General features: G+C 48.1%; 1 protein-coding gene across 21 annotated transcripts in view; it reads left to right on the plus strand.

Moving 5' to 3' along the window:
* AOPE (aminopeptidase O (putative)) overlaps window positions 1-19,779 on the plus strand; it is a 386,190-nt gene that overhangs the window by 329,129 nt on the left and 37,282 nt on the right. For 17 of the 21 annotated variants that reach the window (XR_011612942.1, XR_011612948.1, XR_011612943.1 and 14 more), the window contains one exon: window positions 5,169-5,285. The exons of 2 other annotated variants lie outside the window; for them this stretch is intronic. Coding sequence is in view for 14 of the 19 variants with exons in the window: in XM_071078740.1 (XP_070934841.1) it covers window positions 5,169-5,285 (117 nt within the window). In the remaining 5 variants the exon portion in view is untranslated. Of the gene's footprint in view, window positions 1-5,168; window positions 5,286-19,779 lie in introns of those variants that run through there. 2 more of the 21 variants (XR_011612944.1, XR_011612947.1) reach the window with 1 other exon arrangement.

Here is a 19,779-nt window from a genome sequence, read left to right on the forward strand (position 1 = left end):
TTGAATTTCAGCCAGCAAGTCTCCAGCATACAGAATTTGAGATTCCCCCTCCCCACCGTGTCTTCTGTTTTTGTTCCATGTAAACAGTTCCTTGCATAGTAACATAGACAAATATAGCAGAGAATGCTCTTCTGGAAGAAGAATGCTCCCTAAGCATTTTTTAACCATTTTTGGGAAGAATTGATCTTTCTGTGTGTTTCAGACAGACTGGAGAGGGGGAGGCCATGGCTGTAAATTGAAGTGACATCATATGTATTGCCCCCATTGATCCGCTTTTAGTCTCCAGCCAGGATAAAAGGAAATGGCATCAGGGAGGAAGCATGCTTCATTTAGGCACAGATCCCAGAGTGATAATGGGGTAATAATAGAACTCACGCCACTGTCAGCCCGTGGCTGCCTCCGTCCCGGGCTTGTTCTCTGGCTGGGGAGCCGCACAGTGACTTTCTTGTGTGAGGCAGGACACAGCAGCTGGGCCACGCCGGAGGTGCTCTCCTCTGCTGTCGGAGGGGTGCAGGCACCGGGGCGTGGAGGCTGCCGTTCGCTGGTCTCTTGTCACAGGCCCTGCCTCTGCAAGGTCAGTTGTGAGCCATGTCCGATGCGGGAGGGGAGCTGGCCTGTTCTGATCGTGCTGATGGAAGAAGTGGCGGCGGGACCTCAGTTGCGTGGGTGGTCTTCTGGGAGCGCAGAGTGAGTGACGCCCCCGTGACAGCAGTAAGAGGCTTTTGGGAGAGTCGGGGTTTTTTTTGTTGAGCTGCCTCTAGTTGAGGAGGGTGGGTTTGGAAAATGCGTGTTTTCTTTCCAAGAGCATGCGTAAAACGTCTCCCAAACCACTGGGAGTCGTACAGCTCGCGTGGACTCTGAAGCTGGGAGAAACATGCGGTGGACTTCTTTCTTTCTACAGTTCTTAGTGTTTAGCAGCTGTGAAGTCTTCCATGTCTAGAGTAGAACACAGACTTCTAAAATCCTTAACAAGCAGCATTTGTACTTGACTGACCTCGTGTAGCATTTTATTTCTTGTATTCATTTCAGTAAGTTTTATAGTTCTGTGAAGTTCTCTTGCAAATACCCACATCACTTTGGCACCTTGTAGTCCTATTTTGCGTAAATTTCGGAGGCAGATGCATTTTAAAAATACTGAGCTGGTCTCCGTATGGAAAAAATAACCCCATCATGAATTTCTTGTTTATGCAAAGAAAAGGACTTTTGCATTCCTGTCACTGTTGAACTGTGGGTGTGAGCACTGTTAGGCCCTCAGAAATAAAGGCAAGTTGTTTTGATAATGTTTGAAGAAGGAGCTACTTTCTTAGGTGGTGATGCTCGGCGGTGAGGTCCTTTATTTTTCACGATCACTCTGTGGTGCGACCAGAGCCTTCTCTCTCTCCCGCCGGTGCTGCTGTGTTAAACACAGCTGGCCTTTCAGTCTAAAATTCAGTTAATCTTAAAATGAATAAATAAACGCAGTTGGCCTAGAAGTCACGTGAAGTTTGCTCTGATTTCCACGTGGGTGGAAGTGGAGTGGTCCACATAGCATGTCCCACTCCCCCGTGCCTGCCCTGGGCTCCTCGCACCGCCCCACCCGCTGCTGCCTTGAGCATATCTGCTGATGTGTGGTCTCTTTCAGTGGCTTCACAAACGTTTCGGTTTATTACATTACCACTACCTCTTCATTTGTAGGGTGGCTTTACGGGGAGCAAATGTTTATTTTACAAAGAGAAATGTATTGAAGCTGTTTAACTACATTTTTGCTTCAATATCCTCTTTTTAAGGTCTATTATCTCATCCTTTAAAAATGTTGTAATGTGTATTTTGCGAATAAAAGATGCTTTATTAGTTTTATTGTCTGTGTCCCAAAATAGCATTTGTTCACTGTTTTTTTTTTCCCTACTTTTTTCAGAAACTACATTCCCCCCCCATGAGTTACAATAGTTACAACTAAAAGCCGGATGGTCACAGGTTGTTTACTAAGTGAGAGTCATTTCACATCTGTTCAGAAGAATGGGACTCAGAGAAACGTGGGAGCACGAGGCTGGCTGTGGCAGCACTGTGGTCGGGACCTTGTTTAGGGGGAGCAGATACCTGAGGGGAGGTCAGCCCTCGCTCCTCACCTCTCTCAAATGAGAGTCAGTGTGCTCCCTCCCTTCCATCTCATGGTCTTAAGTCCGGGAGGAGAGCGTCAAAGGTCTTCATTGTGTGAAATTTGGAGAGGACAGAAGCTTCCGTGGATCCTTTTGGTTCTGTTGTTGTGTAGAGATGCGTGAGCTTTCAGCTTAAAAGAAAGCTCAGACCGGCCGGGCGCAGTGGGGGGCCGGGCGCGGTGGGGGGCCGGGCGCGGTGGTTCAAGCCTGTAATCCCAGCACTTTGGGAGGCCGAGACGGGCGGATCACGAGGTCAGGAGATCGAAACCATCCTGGCTAACACGGTGAAACCCCGTCTCTATTAAGAAATACAAAAAATTAGCCGGGCGCGGTGGCGGCGCCTGCGGTCCCAGCTACTCGGGAGGCTGAGGCCGGAGAATGGCGTGAACCCGGGAGGTGGAGCTTGCAGTGAGCTGAGATCCGGCCACTGCACTCCAGCCTGGGCGGCAGAGCGAGACTCCGTCTCAAAAAAAAAAAGAAAGCTCAGATATACAAGTATGAATGCAGGTGTTTTTATAGGTCCACGTATTGGTAATTGTTGGATTTTAAACTGGGCTGTATCTGTTGGTTACACCTAGTCGGGGTGAGTTGAGGACCAAGCTATTGTCTTACTCAGGGTTTCTTTGCTCAGTGTGTCTTTAGTTTAAACCAAATCCCAAACGAGAGTTTGACAGGAGGCTTCTTCGTTAGCACAAGTGTAGAACACGGGGATGTGCTTTTCTTTCTCCCCTCCCCTCCCTGTAAGTCTGCAGTTTGGCAGGACTGGTTCCTTCTGTATTTAGTCAGCAAACGAGGCCCCTCTTCTGGCAAAGGGTGTTCTGCTGGTCTGGGTGCCGGTGGTGCCGAGAATCGCTTCTCTGTGAGGCTGAGCCTGTTCCCCGAAGCCTGCCTGCCTTTGTCTGGAGGGGTCTCGATGCCAGGCTCCTGCTATCCTCGGACTGTCTGCCTTAAGAAATGCTGCTCACCAGTTTTGAGTGTCTGTGCGGTAGAGTAGGTCTCCATCCTGTGGTGGCCTGGCCTGGGTACCCCGGTGGAGCTGCTGTTTGACAGCAGCACAACAAAGGGTAGTAGTGAGATGAAGCGGGGAGAGCCCACGACTGGGGTGAAAAGGAAGGCACTGGGAAGAGGGCTCAAGGGCTGGAGGGCATTCAGTCAGCGGCCCCGGGAGACGGGTTAGGGGTGCTTGAGGCCATGGGTTGAAGGCTCAGCCTCCTGCAGAAAAGCACCTCTCTTGGAACATCATAGGAGGCTGAGGGATGAGATGAACAGCAAGGAGGAGGAGGGCAGAGGGAGAGAGGAACCAGTCTCCCTGGGCTGCCTGGGCAGAAGTGCTGGATACCACACACACCCAGCAGTGTTCACGTGTGAATGGTGAGGGGCCTGCCAGAGGCTGGGGCCTGGGTTTGGCCTCTTCTGTGAAACAGATTCCCTTTTAATATCGTGTGGTAGATGGGTGATTTTGTTACAAGTACTTATGTAGTAATTTGATATCTTTAAAACATGCTGCAATTACTTGACTTCTCATGAAAAGAAATGGAGCGTTAGTAATTCCTTGGGTCGGAGTCAGTGCTGGTTGTACTGCAGTTTTGCTGAAGGCACCTTGTTTCTCCTGAGAGAATAGCCACGGCATGCCTTTCAGATGAAGCGATGCTATGAAGTACAGAATATACCCAAGAACCAAGTGATTGCGCTGGTGCCTGTCTCCCTTCTTTCTGCCTCTGTCTGTAGGCAAGTGGGGCTTTCTCAGAACTTAGAAGGGTGAGGTGAGAAAACAGATACCTTGTATTCCACAGTGGGTGTGGTGTTTGCAGTACTTGCTGTCTGCCTGTTGCCCCCTGCGTACCTTTTGGAAAAATATAAGTGTGTGTGTGAATGAGTGAGGGGGTAAGGGATAGGGAGGGTCAGGCAGAGTGCACACTTGGGGGCAGAAAGATGAGGAGCAGGAAGGGAAACCAGTACTTTTAAAAAATTGTTTTAGAGCATCAGAAAGTGGCAGTTAAAATCCAGGTGTTCTTACGAATGTGCTGTTGATGTGATACCAGCTTCCAGACCTGTAGTTCGGATTGACAGGGATGATCTGCACATACAGGGATGGAGAGAAGCTCGGCAGAGAGAGCCATGGAATTCATAGGGTAAATTTTAAAATCTTGATTTTAGAATAAATATGTTTCATTTCCTACAAGGCGTATCTCAAATTGATTATTCCTCCAGTGCACTACAGGGCCCATCTCACAGGGCCACCAGTCCTGGCCCTGCTGCCCCGTAGCGAGTAACACGGATGAAGTCTTACGCATGCTTCTCTTCATTTCCTTGTATTTCGCATACATTGTGTTTTGTTTTTGTACCACGTGAAGACTACCTCCTCTCTTTGCCCTCAACTTGTAACGTCACTTTTGACTGTTCCTGTGTGAGAACTCAGGAATATGGGTGACCTGGTGTGTCTGTGTGTACAGCGGCACGTATAGTTGCATACGGCCTTTGTAGCTTTTTAATGGATCATAAGTTTATGATTCTCGTAATGGAGGGAAGACAGTTCTTTCAGTATGTACTCTTTATTTCTCAGTGTGCAGCAGGTGTATTTACAGAGCTGACGTGGTGAAAAGGGGACTGCATGCCACATCTTATTTCTGTGAAATTTCCAGGTGTTTGCCTATAACTGGATGGCTCCTTGAACCTTTGTCTAGGCTACATTACATTTTCTGCTGTATGCGTGCTGTAAAGGAAGAGATCCAGTAAACCACGATAATGTTTTATTAAGAGAAGCACAGTTTTGATCTGCTCTAAGTATAAAACTGAAATGATTAGTCATGGAAAACGGGGCCTAATCAGACCCTGGAATGCAGTGTCTTTGGGAATACAGACAATATACACCCTGAGGAATCACAAAAGTCAGCTTCACAGCCTTTCCATGTTGCCGATATATGCTGAAAGCACCCAGGTTACCCTGGGTATGCGGTCTTCAGTCTGAACATTTGGGTTTACTTTCTCATCAGCTGAATGGCGTTTTCATAGGCTGTTTGGTTTTGTCTTTAGCTTCTTCCAGACCAGCTGGTCTTGCTTCTGGAGCATCTCTTGGAGCAGAAGACTCTGAGCCACCGAACTCTGCAAAGCCTCCAGAGGACATACCACCTCCAGGACCAGGATGCAGAGGTAACCAGGAACACCCTCGGAGTTTAACCAGCACATCCCACTGTTGGTGAAGGATGGTGATCCCATTGGATCCCCAAACTATTGAAACCACCATTTCTATTAGCAGAATCCCATGTGTTTGCTGTGTGAGTGAAGAACTAAGTGCGTTAATCTGATTGTACTTACGCTTCTAACCAGAGGATTTTGAGGTCTTAAAAGTGTTTCCCTCTTCTTAAATCATAAAGATGGACATAAGTCTCCTAAAGGATTGAGTGGAATGCTTTTGAGTTGTAAACTTGGGTGGGTCATTGTGTGACTGACGGTGGTGCCGTTCTGTTGCCCACGAAGGAAACTTGGCTCCGATGTGTCCGAGCTGCTTGGTTGCATTCAGTTAGGGCAGGAAAGAAGCCATGTGCAAAGGGAATTAAAACTAAATCTAGCAGCTGTGGTTGGAGAAGTCAACTGGATGCTTGCGAGAAAGCAATGTGATACAGTCCTTAATATCTTCTACCTTATTGTGAGGAATGCAGTGTGAATCCTAAGACAAATTCCAGGGTTTTAAAAAAGTACAAAGTAGTAAATAATATATTCAGACATCTTAAGTAAAAACAACAGCTTAAACAAAACCTCTTTTATGTAAGACTCCCCAGATGCAGAAAAGTAAGTTTGGTTTTGAACATTTTAAAACTGTGCAGTCTAGTACGGCAGCCATTAGCCATGTGTGGCTGTTAAACACTTAAATGCAGCTATTTTGAGTTGAGATGTGCTGTAAGTATAAAATGCACAATGAATAGTGAAGACATTGAATGAAGAAAGACAAAATAACTTAATGTCTCCCGATTGATTATAGTGTTAGTGATATTTGGGATATATTAGGTTAAATATTATTGTAATGAATTTTATAATCATTAAAATGGAGTAATTGAGAAAAGCCCCGTTCCTTATTAACCAAAAGGTAAGATGGCCATTGTTAGGCATTTTAAAACCCCATAAACTCAAGAGTGATTGAAAAACTCCAGAGGAGACCTGTAGCTTTTTACCCACCTGAGCATAGACCAGATTTGCAACTGTTGCTGTTTATTTCAGCTCTTACATTTTTGTTTATAGGAGTTTTCAAATGCCAGACTGTTATTTTTAATTAGTGCTTAAAAGACTTGCTATATATAGTCATTAGGCTGTGTTTCGATCAGGGTGGAATACCACCGAACCGCCAGGACCTGTGATGGGGATGGACAGACCAGAGGGGAGGATCAGAGCAGGCGCCGGGCACCTGTCACTTGATGTCCGGAAGCCAGGAGGTGGCCCCTTCCGTTTAGCATAAAACATGTCCTGTTCTTAACTTACAGCTCAACTTACTTGTTATATATAACCTCTTAGAACCTTTGAGAAGTAGAACAGGTTTTATTTAGTTGCTTGTTTTATACTGTGCAAACTATGTCATGGTGCTAGACAAGCAGTCTCTTCAGCTAGAACCCTGGTGATGAGGTGCTGGGGCCTCATTACATCTTTGCTCAGTTTATATGACTAGTGTGGTCTGTGTTCATGTGATTCACAAATATTCCACTGTTCCACTAGGCATCAGGAATATAGAAATGACAGGCAAAGTTAGCTACCCTTAGGAAGCTTACATTCTTCTGAAAAGACAGTTCCTGAGTAAATGAACAAGACAGCTTGAGACAAGAGCGGTGAAGGAGAGATACAGGATAAAGTCGGGCAAGGTTTCCCTAGATGGGGGATTCAGGCCACTCAGAGCGACCTGAAGGCAGGAGGGAGCTGACCACAGAGAGCGCAGGCGTGAACTCGGTGTGTGCCGGCACAGGGCCAGCAAGCCTTTCCCATAAAGGACCAGGCAGTTAATATTTCAGACCGTACGCTTTCTGTGGCAGCTCTTCAGCCTTGTTGCTGTAGCATGAAGCTGCCATAAGTAGTATAGCAGACGTAGCTGTGTGCCAGTGAAACTTTTACAGACCTGAAACTTAAATTTGATGTAATTAGCCCATCTCCAGATAATTGTTGTTTTTTTTCCCCCCGCCTTTCCTTTTTATTTATTTGGAGACAGTTCTCACTCTATTGCTCAGCCTGGAATGCAGTAGTGTGATAATAGCTCACTGCAGCCTTGAACTCCTGGGCTCAGGCAATCCTCCTGCCTCAGCCACCCAAGTAACTGGGACTACAAGCATGCGTCACCACGTGTGCTAATTTAGAAAAAGAATTTTTTTTTGTTTTTGAGAGATAGGGTCTCACTATGTTGGCCAGGCTTGTCTCGTACTCCTGGCCTGGAACAGTCCTTTTGCCTCAGCCTCCCACAGTGCTGGGATTATAGGTGTGAACCACCGTGCCTGGCCCTTTTTCCTTTTTAAAATGATTTGGAAACATATACACTGTTCCTGGCTGCAGGCCCCATCTGTGGTTTCCTGACCCCCGTGCGGGGCCTGCAGGGTTGAGGTCGGGGATGAGCAGGAGCCAAATCAAGTGGAGAGAGGGGGGTTAGACCCTGGTGTGTGTCTGAAAAAGGTGCCTCCGCCCAAACTCTGGAGGTCCTGGCATGTGGTTAGTTACACCGACAGCTTATCTCATTGTGAAGTTTCCTTGAAATGTCATTCAGAACCAAAAAAGCAACAGGATTTTGGCCAACCAGGGTGTTTTCTAGAAACTTTATCAGTGAAGTGTGATTTGTTATAACACTAATTAGCGGGAATTTTGTTGAATAATCATCTGCCTTTAAGTGACAGGACATTTCATGGGAGAAAGAATTGTTACTTGGTAGAAAAAGTCTCGGGGATGCCTATTGAGTTCTTGGTGCTTCTGGACTAAACAAGCGAGGAGAGTCCCTTGCAGTCGCTCTCAGGGGTCTCACATACGGAATAAATGGCAGCCATTTGAGAGCGGGCCAGAGAGTCTGGAGTGAGGCAGGCTGTGTACTGAGCACACTGTGGGCGCTGGGGCCCGTGTTGAATTAGGTGACTGGTGCAGAAACACCTGCCCAGGCCGATGGGGCAGGTCTCCAGTACAGGGCAGGGGTGTTTGGGACCTGGTGGGGGCAGATTTCTTTACCTGCTGTGCCCCCTGTATTTTCGAGATACGCAGAAAGGCTTCCCTTGCTCTCCCTGTGACCGAGGTGCGTATGTAAAGCTGCCTTTCCAGAAGGGAAGCCTGCCGCCTCCAGCTGCTCCTGCTCCTCATGGCAGAGCGCACGGAGGAGTTTTGTTGGCTGAGCAGCATGTTCGGGATGTAGCGGCTGGAGGGGTCTCTACTGTGAGAACCCTATTCCATGGTTGCTTTAGCTCCTGGGCCGCCATCCCCGTCGGTCCCTCCCTGCCTCCATGTGAATGGGCCGGTACGGGCCGCCCACACAGAGAAGGAAGAAAGGAGGGACGAGATTACTATTCACCATTCTGTGTGTGTTGCTTCTGTGTACGGCTGTGTTCACAGAGCGTCTGATCTGTTGGTCTGATTTTCTGAGTGTAGCACTGAGTCTGCTGTGGCTGCTTGCCAAGGGCTTTCACGTCGAGGGGTTGTGGGGCCAGGGTTCTGAATACTGTCTCGGGTTTTGCACACCTGCCTGCCCTCCATGTGCCTGCATCACGTGATGTGAAGCCCCAGGTGTATGCTCTTCAGGGAGGCAATGCGCCCGTGTTCAGAGTGTGAAAGGAAAAGGGCTCGAGGACAGACAGAGTGAGAGCATGGGTGGAGTAGGCAGACCACCCCAGGCCACCTGCTGCCTTGCCACCCTCTGCAGGGCGGGCACAGGCGGTGCTCCTTGGTGCTCCTTGGCCTGGAGAGTGAAGCTGACCTCAAAGTCAGCCATCTCGTATGTAGCAAGCCTCAGGCCTGTGGGTGGACGCTAGGCTACTGCAGCCAGCACGGAAAATGAGCCGAAGGGCAATCCAGTCCACAGAAGCACCTTGTCCCTCTGCAGTTTTTGAGTATATTTCTCATATAGCCATAAAAGTTTAAAAAATACAGTTGCCGGGTGTGGTGGCTCAAGCCTGTAATCCCAGCACTTTGGGAGGCCGAGACGGGCGGATCATGAGGTCCAGAGATGAGACCATCCTGGCTAACACGGTGAAACCCCATCTCTACTAAAAAATACAAAAAACTAGCCGGGCGTGGTGGCGGGCGCCTGTAGTCCCAGCTACTCGGGAGGCTGAGGCAGGAGAATGGCGTGAACCCGGGAGGCGGAGCTTGCAGTGAGCTGAGATCCGGCCACTGCACTCCAGCCTGGGCGACAGAGCGAGACTCCATCTCAAAAAAAAAAAAAAAAAAAAAAAAAAATATATATATATATATATATATATATATATATATATAGTTGACAGCTAACTCTGGAAACAAAAGATGTTATCTAAGATCCCTTTTTAAGTAACACATTTCCTGCCCGCCTTAGCAGGTCTCTTAAGCTGTAAAAGTAGCTACCCGTGGCAATGAGGTGAGGATCCGGGACCTTGGCTCTCTGACCTCTTTCCCCAGGAACTCCGTGACTGACCTTCAGGCAGCAGCATCTCTGCAGACTCCACCGAGCACTTTCCCACGGCGGCTGCGCCTCAGGCTGGGCTTCCCCAGCACTGTCTTGCTGGTGCCACGATTCCGAACGGCCTGTGCTGCCGCATGCCTTGCTTTCAGTCTGATTGATACGCTGAGTGAGAACTTTAGTTTTCTGGGAGAAGTTGTTAGTAGCACCCGTTCTTCCCTTCCCTGTGTGAGGGAAATAGTGTCGATTGAAAGGAAGAGGACTCCCGGATTGGATTGGAGCAAGGAAGTGTGGGTGTCGTGTGTTGTGACTGTCTTCCCCGGGGTGCCGCTTCGCTGGAGGTCTCCCGTCACGGTCTGGCCCTCGTGCCTGGACCCACGTGCTCGTGTGCACGTGAGCGGCTCTTTCGGCTGACTGGCAGCAGCTAAGTGACAAAAGGCAGTTTCAAAAAAAAAAAAACTCATTTAGTAAGGTGTGTGCATAGAGTGGGGTAGCTAGAAAAAGATCGTTAACGTTTAGAGGCCACCCTGAGCCAGCTGTACTCTCCCGAAGTGCCAAAGAATGTAACCTTGGGAGGCTCTACTCTTTGATGTAGAATTGCAGACTAAACTAGTAGGAGCAAGTGAATGTGAGGAAACAGATTGTAAGAACATACCTGTTTCAGCACTCATCCGGCTGCCTTCCAGGATGGAAAGGACACTCAAGGTTGATTGGAAATGGAAAAACGTCCAGCATCACAGGCCTGTTCCGTAGCATGGGAGGTAGCCATTAGACAGCTGTACTGTCTAATGGCTCTGGGTCTCCTCTGCCTCCCTTTTGTTTGTTTGAGACGGAGTCTCACTCTGTCGCCCAGGCTGGAGTGCAGTGGCACAATCTCAGCTCACTGCAACCTCCGCCTCCCAGGTTCGAGTTCTGCCTCAGCCTCCCGAGTAGCTGGGATTACAGGAGCCGCCACCACGCCCAGCTAAGTTTTTGTATTTTTAATAGAGACAGGGTTTCACCATCTTGGCCAGGCTAGTCTCGAACTCCTGACCTTGTGATCCACCTGCCTTGGCTTCCCAAAGTGCTGGGATTACAGGCGTGAGCCACCACGCTCGGCCTCCTCTGCCTCTTTTGATGCACTGTACACAAGCTGGTATTCATCTTAATATGTTGTTAATAATACATTGTTACTCATTGTTTACTTGGGAAGAAAAAACCATAGCATTTATTTGCAGTCCAGAGGTGGAAGTTGTGACTCCAGCAACACAATCGTATGACAGCTTTAATGCTCACTTCTGAATTTCATTTGGGCCAAAAGCGTCGTTCTGTGGTTCGAGCACTTAATGATTAATGGAGCTCTAGAGGGACTTACCAGAGGGCAAGGATTGAAGGTTTAACGGTTGTTACATCTCCAGATTCTGAAGTTGATCCATCGCTGTGGTTCTGTGCCTGCCTGTCAGTGCTCACACTCTGTCCAGTAGAGATGACTTGCAGCTTCTGCTTTGGAGATGTGAAGTGTTGCGGAGCGTCTTTTCCCTTCTCTTCTCCTCCGCTTCTCCTGCTGGCTGCCCTTGGTGCAGGCGGAGTCCAGGGCCTCCTCACTCAGCCAGCTGGCTCACCACGTCATCGTCCAGCATTGTCAGGAGGCACCAGTGGAACAGAGCCCTACAAGGCAGGTTTTCAGATTGAACATGAAAAAGGACACCATTGTGGAGTGTCGGAGTAGTGTGTGCAATTAGTGAAGTGCTTTTATGGGGTAAAATACAAGGAACCAGGTCCCCCCGGGAGTCCTGAGAGGGCAAGTTGACACTTGCCACCTCCACCTGGCAACCCACAGAATCTCAGCATTAGGCTGTTTCTCACAGTGTCGTTACAGGGACAGGGGTCTGGCTTAACTGGCCCCTTGATGCCATCAACCTTAGGTTGCAGATCAAGAGGCCAGATACCGATGAATCTGAACTTTACACCATGGCCTGTGAACAGTGTGACTTCAGGTTTTTAGAAAGCCGAGACCATGCTTGTGAGGGTCTCCCTTTGAGAGCATTATTTGACAGGCTGTCCCTTTGACAGAGCATTATTCCTTTTCTAGAGTTTAAAAGGTGGCTGGGTATAGATTGAGAAAAGGGATTAGGGTAATTTTTTCTTGTTGCTTTAGACATATCTTTTTAAACCATCTACTTTTTATGATAGGAGAAAGAGTAGAGTTCTTACGTAACTCTGGTTTTATTTGTGTATTTTTTCTTTGTCGTATTTGGTTTATGAAACATTTAATCGATGCTTCAGAACATTCCAAGTCAGAATGGTCTCTCAGTATATCTTTCTTAGGGTTTTCTCTCTGTTGTTCAGTTCAGTGCCTCTGGAACTTTCCTGTGGGAAGCCTGCAACAGCATCTCCCCTGTTATACTGTCATAAAGGGATTTTTTTTTTTTTAATAAAGTTGATCTAAAATCACAAAGAACTTTCTTTTTTAGATTAATAATTTCCTGTGTTGTTCCTGAAGCTAGGGATTGTGTTTTGTTTACCGTGAATTTATAGCAAATGAAAGTAAAGAGAAAAGCGAGCCATAAACAGCATAATCTGGCTAATTTTTCTTAAATGGTCAGCTTAGCGTTTATCTGTTAAAAGAGGGAGGGCATTTAATAGGTGGTTTTTAGCTGCAGGTTCAGCCAGACTTTGTTAGAAAAGTCAGTGGTTGCAGAGTGTCCCTGCCGTCTTGCACAGGGTTCAGCAGCAGGTCCACGGTCACAGACCTCTGAGGATGGGAGGGCCTCTGCGTTTGCTCCATGGGACGCACTCCAGTCTGTATAGATTTTCTCAGAAAGATGGAGATGGAGATGGAGATTTACACATTTTCTGGGGTCTAAGTAGCAGTGCCCTGATACTCTTCTTCCCGTATAGCCAGGAAAACAGCAGCATCTCAGTTCATTTTGTGTCCAAAGGTTTCTTGAGTGGCATTAGTGCATTGGGCTTTAATTGGTGCCTCTGGGTTCTTTACAGCTCAGTCAGTAGTTTACATACGTTTGTATCAGATTTCTGTTCTGAAACCCACACTAAAAACCACACAATTTTCTTTGAACACTGCCATCTCTTTTTACAATTGTAAACTGAGCCATATTCACATTTAAAGCATACCTTAAATACCCTGAAAGAGAGGGCTCACTTTGCCACAGCTCGCAGCATAGCTTTCCAGATGGCATTTCTTCCTTCCGGTGCCTTTCCTGTGCACCGTCTCTGCTCTCTAGAACGGTGGCACACCAGGATGTGAGAGGTGGATCTGTCCGGCCTTCAGGCTGTGAGAACCTCGCAGCACAGATAGGGTGTGGGCTCCACCCCTCGTGTTCGGGCCGCTCGCACGGAGTCAGCTTGCGGAAGCACGTTCCCAGGCCCGCTCTCCATGTAGATGGTGGAGTTTTGTGAGGATGGGAGGGTATGAAATTTAGAACATAAACACAGTAGAGATCAGCTAAACTTCGTAGGGTGGCACTAAAAATGATTTCTAGGCTGTTCAGTCTCTGCACATTGCTTTGCTGCAACCTTGAACCACATGGAGCTGTGTTCGGTAGACCACCTGGTTTTGTCCATCCGCGGGTGGAAGCGGATGCCCAGGCTGGGCACAGGAAGTTCCCAGGCGCCGAGGGAACCAGCCACCAGGAGCAGCCCACAACTGACCGTCCCCCATGGCCTCGGCTCTCAGGGCACCGGTCGCTTTTCTCCAGCAGACCGCGTGGAATTGTGCCTTTCGCCAAAACAGCCGTTCTCAACTCGGCTCTTAGGGTGAGGGGTAGTTGTTTTTAATGACTTTTGAGCTATACCTCACATACCATGAAGTTCACCCATTTTAAAGTATACAAGTCAGTCGTTTTTAATATATTCACAGAGTTGTACAACCGTCACCTCAATTACTTGTAGAACATTTTATCATCCCCAAAAGAAACCCAGTGCCCTTTGGCTGCATCCCTAGCTCCCCCGTCCTGGGCAAGCCCCCGTTCTTCTGTCTCTGTGGATTTGCCTGTTCTGGGCCTTCACATAAGTGGAATTATGTGTGATATTTGGTCTTTCGTGACTGGCTTCTTTCGACTTAGCATAATGTTTTTGGGGATCATCCTTCTTTGTAGCATATATAATTACGTCATTCGTTTTTCCTGCCAAATATTTTGAGTCATGTGGACAGACGGCATTTGTTTCTCCGTGCATCAGTGATGGACATGGATGGTGTTTCCGCTTTTAACTGCTGTGAAGAATGCTGCTGTGAGCACGTGTGTGTAAGGTTTTGTGTGGACATACACTTTCACTTCTCTTAGGTATATTCCTAGGAGTAGAATTGCTGGATTGTGTGGTAACGCTTGTTTAACCTTTTGAGGAACTGCCAGTGTGTTTGCTACTATGGCTGGACCATCTTCCATTTTCTGTAGCAGTGAGTATGGGTTCGGGCTCCGCCAGCACTTGTCACGGTCCGTCTTTGTGATTTTAGCCACCCTGTTGGGCGTGACTTGGACCCCACTGTCGTCGTCATTGCTTTTTTTCCCCTGTTGACCATTTGCATATCTTCTTTGGAGAAAGGTCTAGCAAGACCTTTTGCTCATTTTTAAATTGGTTTGTCTTTGTATTACTGAGTTATAATAGTTCTCTATATAGTCTAGATACACGCTCCTTACCAAATACAGTTTGCAAAAATATTCTCTTATTCTTTGGGTTGTCTTTTCATTTTGATGATGGTATCCCTTGAGGTCTAAAGATTTTAACTTTTTTTTTTTTTTTTTTTGGAGATGGAGTCTGGCTCTGTTGCCCAGGCTGGAGTGTAGTGGTGTGATCTCAGCTCACTGCAAGCTCCGCCTCCCGGGTTTAGCCATTCTCCTGCCTCAGCCTCCCGAGTAGCTGGGACTACAGGCGCCCACCACCTCGCCCGGCTAGTTTTTCTTTTTCTTTTTTTTTTTTTTTTGTGTGTGTATTTTTTAGTAGAGACAGGGTTTCACCGTGTTAGCCAGGATGGTCTCAATCTCCTGACCTCATGATCCGCCCGTCTTGGCCTCCCAAAGTGCTGGGATTACAGGCGTGAGCCACCGTACCTGGCCTTAAAGATTTTAACTTTAATGAAGTTCGGTGTATCTCCTTTGTTTTGTTGAAAATCATTGCCAGGGTCATGAAAATTTATGCCTGTGTCTTTCCAAAAAGTTGTGTAGTTTTAGTTCTTTGGTCTCTGGAGTTTATTTTTAAGAGCCTGTTTCTCTAGCTCTTGAAGAGAAGGGTATCAGAGGAAATGGCCACTGAGAAGAGAAGGGGAGGGAAGGCTGAGTCTCTTTCGTGGAGTAAAACGTGGTGTGGGTGGAAGCTGCTGGGGCTCAGGATGCCCCTGCGAGTGGTGGGTTTCTTGTCCTCCTTTAGGCGTCAGTGTGTGTGGCCCTTCTCAGGGAGCTCTCTATGACCACACTCCTGCCGCAGCCCCGTGCACTCCCTGTGCCTCGTGCAGCCTTTCCTGGCATTTGTCACCAACATGAGTCTATACTTGCTGGTTTACTGGATTTTTCTTAAACTTCCTACTGAACTGTAAGCCTCTAGAGGGCAAGTGCTTATCTGTTTTAGTCACCATTTTATCCTCAGTGCCCAGTCGACTTACTTGTTGGAGAATGATGTTTCCTGGATTTCATGTCTGACACAGCAAGGTGCTGGGAGAGAGTCAGCCATCCCTCAGACTTGGGGAGGCCCTCCAGGCTGAATTCACCTCCAGAGAAAGCGAGGGAAGGGGCAGATGTCCCCAGAGCTCATCAGAGGAGGTGACCGCGGTCACTGTTTCTGCCAGCAGTAAGAGTCCTTTTCAGCTGTGAGTTCTTGTCAACAGATTGGAGAAAGAAGGTGGAGTGTATTATTTTCTAATTTCAGAATTACGTATTGAGATGGACAGCCATTCAGTGAGCAGTCTCAGTATGGAAGGAAGGCAAACTGTGCCGTATTTCAAAGTGGACCCCACGTGGGCTCCCACGTTGTACTTTTTGGAGCCTTTAATAGCACGAATGTTATTTAAAAGAGCCTATTTGGAGGAAAATAAGAAGCATTCCACGTTTTCAAAAGTAGTTAAGATTTGTCCAAGACCACACAAGTGAGCAAGGTTGCCTCTTTTGTCATACTTGATGTTTGTATTTGACGTCAGTGTTTGATGCTTGTCATCACTCTTGACCCTCACCGTGATCTCCATGTGCATGTCGAGTGTGATGGCCCTGGCAGCACCTGAGATGCCCCCCATTTTGCACATTGCTGCCGCTTTCGCTCTACCCGGTGAGATGTAGACAAGAGCTGTAGGAACTGACTCCAGCAAGGGCAGTGAGAGCCTCCAGTACTTCATTTGTCCTCTTAACCCTGTGCCTAGGAATTGACTAACCTGGCTTTGTGGCAGCAAATAAAGTAACTTTTAATTTCCTTTAGTTTAAAAAATAACATTCAGATTGCAGCCCTTCGGAAATAAGGAGCAGAAAAGGCTGAGAGAGAAAAGAAAAGAATGAAAACACAAGTGTGGACAGCCCTGATGTGATCACCGCACAGTGAGAGGTTCTTTTCCTCCTTTGTGGGACCGCGCGGGTCGGCGGCCTCCACCGCTCCAGAGGCCCCCGGGGCAGTGCCCCACTGGAACGCCGTCTGCCTTGTGGCTCCTCCGCAGAGACCCCTTACCAGCCAGTCAGCCCACTGTAAAGCCAAGTTCAATCTAATTTAAGGACACAAATTGACAAAGCAGGTTTGTTTATTGCAGGGTAGACTTATTAACTTAGAAAAGCCATGAGCCCTGGTCTTTCTGTTTACAGAAATAAAATGGAACTCTAAATGAGGTTTAATGGGCTTCCCAGATCATGTTCCCTGGACAGATTTTTTTTTTTCCTTCTTCAGTAAATTTGAAAATCAAAAGGACTGAAAAGAAAGGGGAGTGCTTCCTGTTATGAATAGGACTAGTGGCATTCTTCATAGCATTTTATAGCCTCTAACTGTGCATTATAATTTCAGAGTAGCCGAAAAGCATTCCAAGTTTTCAAAAGTGGTACATTCACTCAGAAGCATTTATCAAGCATGTACTATGTGCTGGGCGTTGCGACAGGCCCAAAGGTGGCCCAGAGGCCTGTGCACTCCCCAGACTTGCATGATACTGTAAATAATACAACAGACTAGCGGAGAAGGACGTGGCAGTGCAGAGAGCAGTGGAAGCTGGGAAGACTGCAAGCCCGACTCTGAGAGTGGCCGGTGGGGGCACGTTGGAAGCTGGTCTCTGGGCTGCAGAGGTGAGCTGGGAGATGTGGATGCGTCAGATCACTCAGAGTGAACCCGGGCCTGCTGGATGAGCTATGGCCGCAGCAGTGCCGTCTAGTGTCACAGCAGACTTCCTTTGCCCCCGTCTGCTGGCCCCAGCATAACTTTCTTGTTAAAAGGCTGAAGGCTACTAGGACATGCCTGAGACTTTGCAGTGTCATCGGAAGACGGAAAGACAGTGAGCTGTAGTGTGTGAACAGAAGGGCACATGCCAGTCAATGCAACAGTGGCAAGCAGAGAGAAGGAAAAACCCAAAGTAATATACAGGTCAAGCCTCCCCTACCCAAGATGCTTGAGACCAGAAATGTTTCAGATTTCAGATTTTTTTTTCAGTTATTAGGATATTTGTATTATACTTAACTGGTTGTTTCCCAAATCTGAAAATCCAAACTCTGAAATGCTTCAATATCCCAAACTTTTTGAGTGCTGACATGACCCGCCCACGGCCCCCTGCCCCCGCGCGCGCGCACACACACACACTCATGCACGCGTGCACACACACAAAATGCTCACTGCAGCAGTTCAGAGTTTGGATTTTTGAATTTGGGATACTGGATAAGTATCTGTATTGATTGTTGCTGTTGGAAAGATCAAAATTGAATTTGACATGATTGGCTAGAATTTCATGTACACTGGATTCCGTATTTGTGTATAGTCATCTGCTTATAATTTTTAAATGTTTAAAAATAAAGCAATGAAAGCAGCTACCAGAAGGAGCCCTATGTGCTTTTCTAAGCATGGTGACGAGCGTGCACCAAACTGAATCCTGGCTCCGGGACTGCCGTGGAAGACAGCGGGGGCCGTTCCTGTCTTTGGTCTTGATGGTCTTGGTGGTGGCACTGCGGCTCTCGGAACCAAGTTGGGTGAACTGGCTCATCCGCTCTGTCTCGCTCCTGTAGCCACGTCTGCTCAGGCCCTGGTGGATGCAGCTGATTTTCCAGGCACAGATTTTCTTTAAGACACTGGTTTTCAGACTCTGTCTCCGGTATTGGGGTACTCTAAAGACACAGTACCCCTTTTTAATGAGTCTGACTCAGGATGAATGCCAGAGCATGTTTCTTTGTATAGGGGAATTTGATCTGCAGAGGGAAGAATAAGGACCAGCGTTTAGGAGCACCCCGGATTTTCTGGTGGGGCCGTGCTAAAGCTGGCCCACACCCACTCACAGGGCCATTGTTCACCTTTTGCCTCATCTGTGTTGAGCGACATCGTATTGGTGGATGCTGGGGGGCAAACACCAGTGTACCACCGTGTATGCTGTGCTCTGGGAGCCATAACGTGGACACCCGTTCTAGAGCAAGGATCAGCCAACCCCAGCCTGAGCCTGTGCAGCCCACTGCCTGTTCTTGTAAATAATGTTTTATCCAAAGGCAGCCATGCCATTCCCACGTATTTACTTGTTATCTAAGGCTTCTTTGACCAAAAAGCCAAAAATGCTCAACATCTGGCTCTTGAAAGAAAAAATTTACCAGCCTGTGTTCTAGAGTTTACCAGGACTCTGGTTCTGAAACATGAAGATATCTTGAGTTAAAAAGAGATTAGGGGCCAGGCTCATGCCTGTAATCCCAGCACTTTGGGAGGCTGAGCCTAGGAGTTTTTGTATTTTTTATAGAGACAGGGTGCCACTATTATCCAGGCATAGTGGCATGCACCTGTAGTTCCAACTACTTGGGAGGCTGAGGTGGGAGGATCACTTGATCCCAGGATTTGGAAGCTGCAGTGTGCCACGATCATGCCATTGCACGGCAGCCTGAGCGGCAGAGTGAGACTCTGTCTTTAAAAAGATTATTTTTAAGAAGAGATTAGAGTGGTTCAAGTTGTGAGGAAGCTTCAGCAGCTTTTCTATTTCCAAGAAAAAAGCAATCAAATAAGGGGGAGCCCCCTTCACCGTATCCTAGTTATGGACATAGAGACGTGCCCGTTGTCATGGGACCTGTGTTCCGAATCCGAGGTGTGGTTTCTGAACGGCCCTCCTGGGCGTGTGCCATTTTTCTAGCGTTGCGGGAAGTCGGAGGAGCAGGCTCCCCTCCGCACTGTGTTTCTGAGCCTTCGGAGTTCAGCTCCACGGAACCTCTTGGGTAGTGTGTGATAAGTTTCCTGCAAAGGCAGAAGTGGCGTCTGGCTGGGGCTGAGGCTGGGCCAAGGCTCAGGGAGCCGTCTTTACAAATGGTTTGCAAGATTCCCCAGTGCCTGTCCCTGGGGCCCCTCTCAGGAGACGGCCTGAAAAGCCCCAGCTCTTCCCAGGCCCTTACTGCTCCTGGGGCTCCCCTGCTCCCTCTGCTGTCCTGCTGCGAGTCTCAGACCCGGCCCAGGCTTTTCCTCAGCCAAGTGGTTCCTACCTCCTGTCTGGTGCCAGCCCAGCCTGTCTGTGGCGCTCCCTGCACGCTGGCGCTCTTCTGACCCCCATCCTGGGGAGCTGGAGCTGGAGTGGGGTCTGGTCAGAGCAGCTTGCCTGAGCCGACAAGGGTCCAGCCTGGAGCATCGGGCTCTGGAAGCCGAGCTGGTGTGCAGGTTTTCACACTGTGGGGGAGTCAAGACACAGTGGGTCATGAAATCAATCTAGTAGGTCACCAACCAGCATTTTAAAAAAGGAAAGAAGAGGCCAGGCGCGGTGGCTCACGCCTGTAATTCCAGCAGTTTGGGAGGCTGACGTATGTGGACCATTTGAGGTTAGGAGTTCAAGACCAGCTGGGCCAACATGGGGAAACCCTGTCTCTACCAAAAATACAAAAAAATTAGCTGGGCCTGGTGGCACATGTCTCTGTTGCCAGCTAC

This window comes from Macaca nemestrina, chromosome 14 (genome assembly GCF_043159975.1).
Source record: "Macaca nemestrina isolate mMacNem1 chromosome 14, mMacNem.hap1, whole genome shotgun sequence".
NCBI lineage: Eukaryota > Metazoa > Chordata > Mammalia > Primates > Cercopithecidae > Macaca > Macaca nemestrina.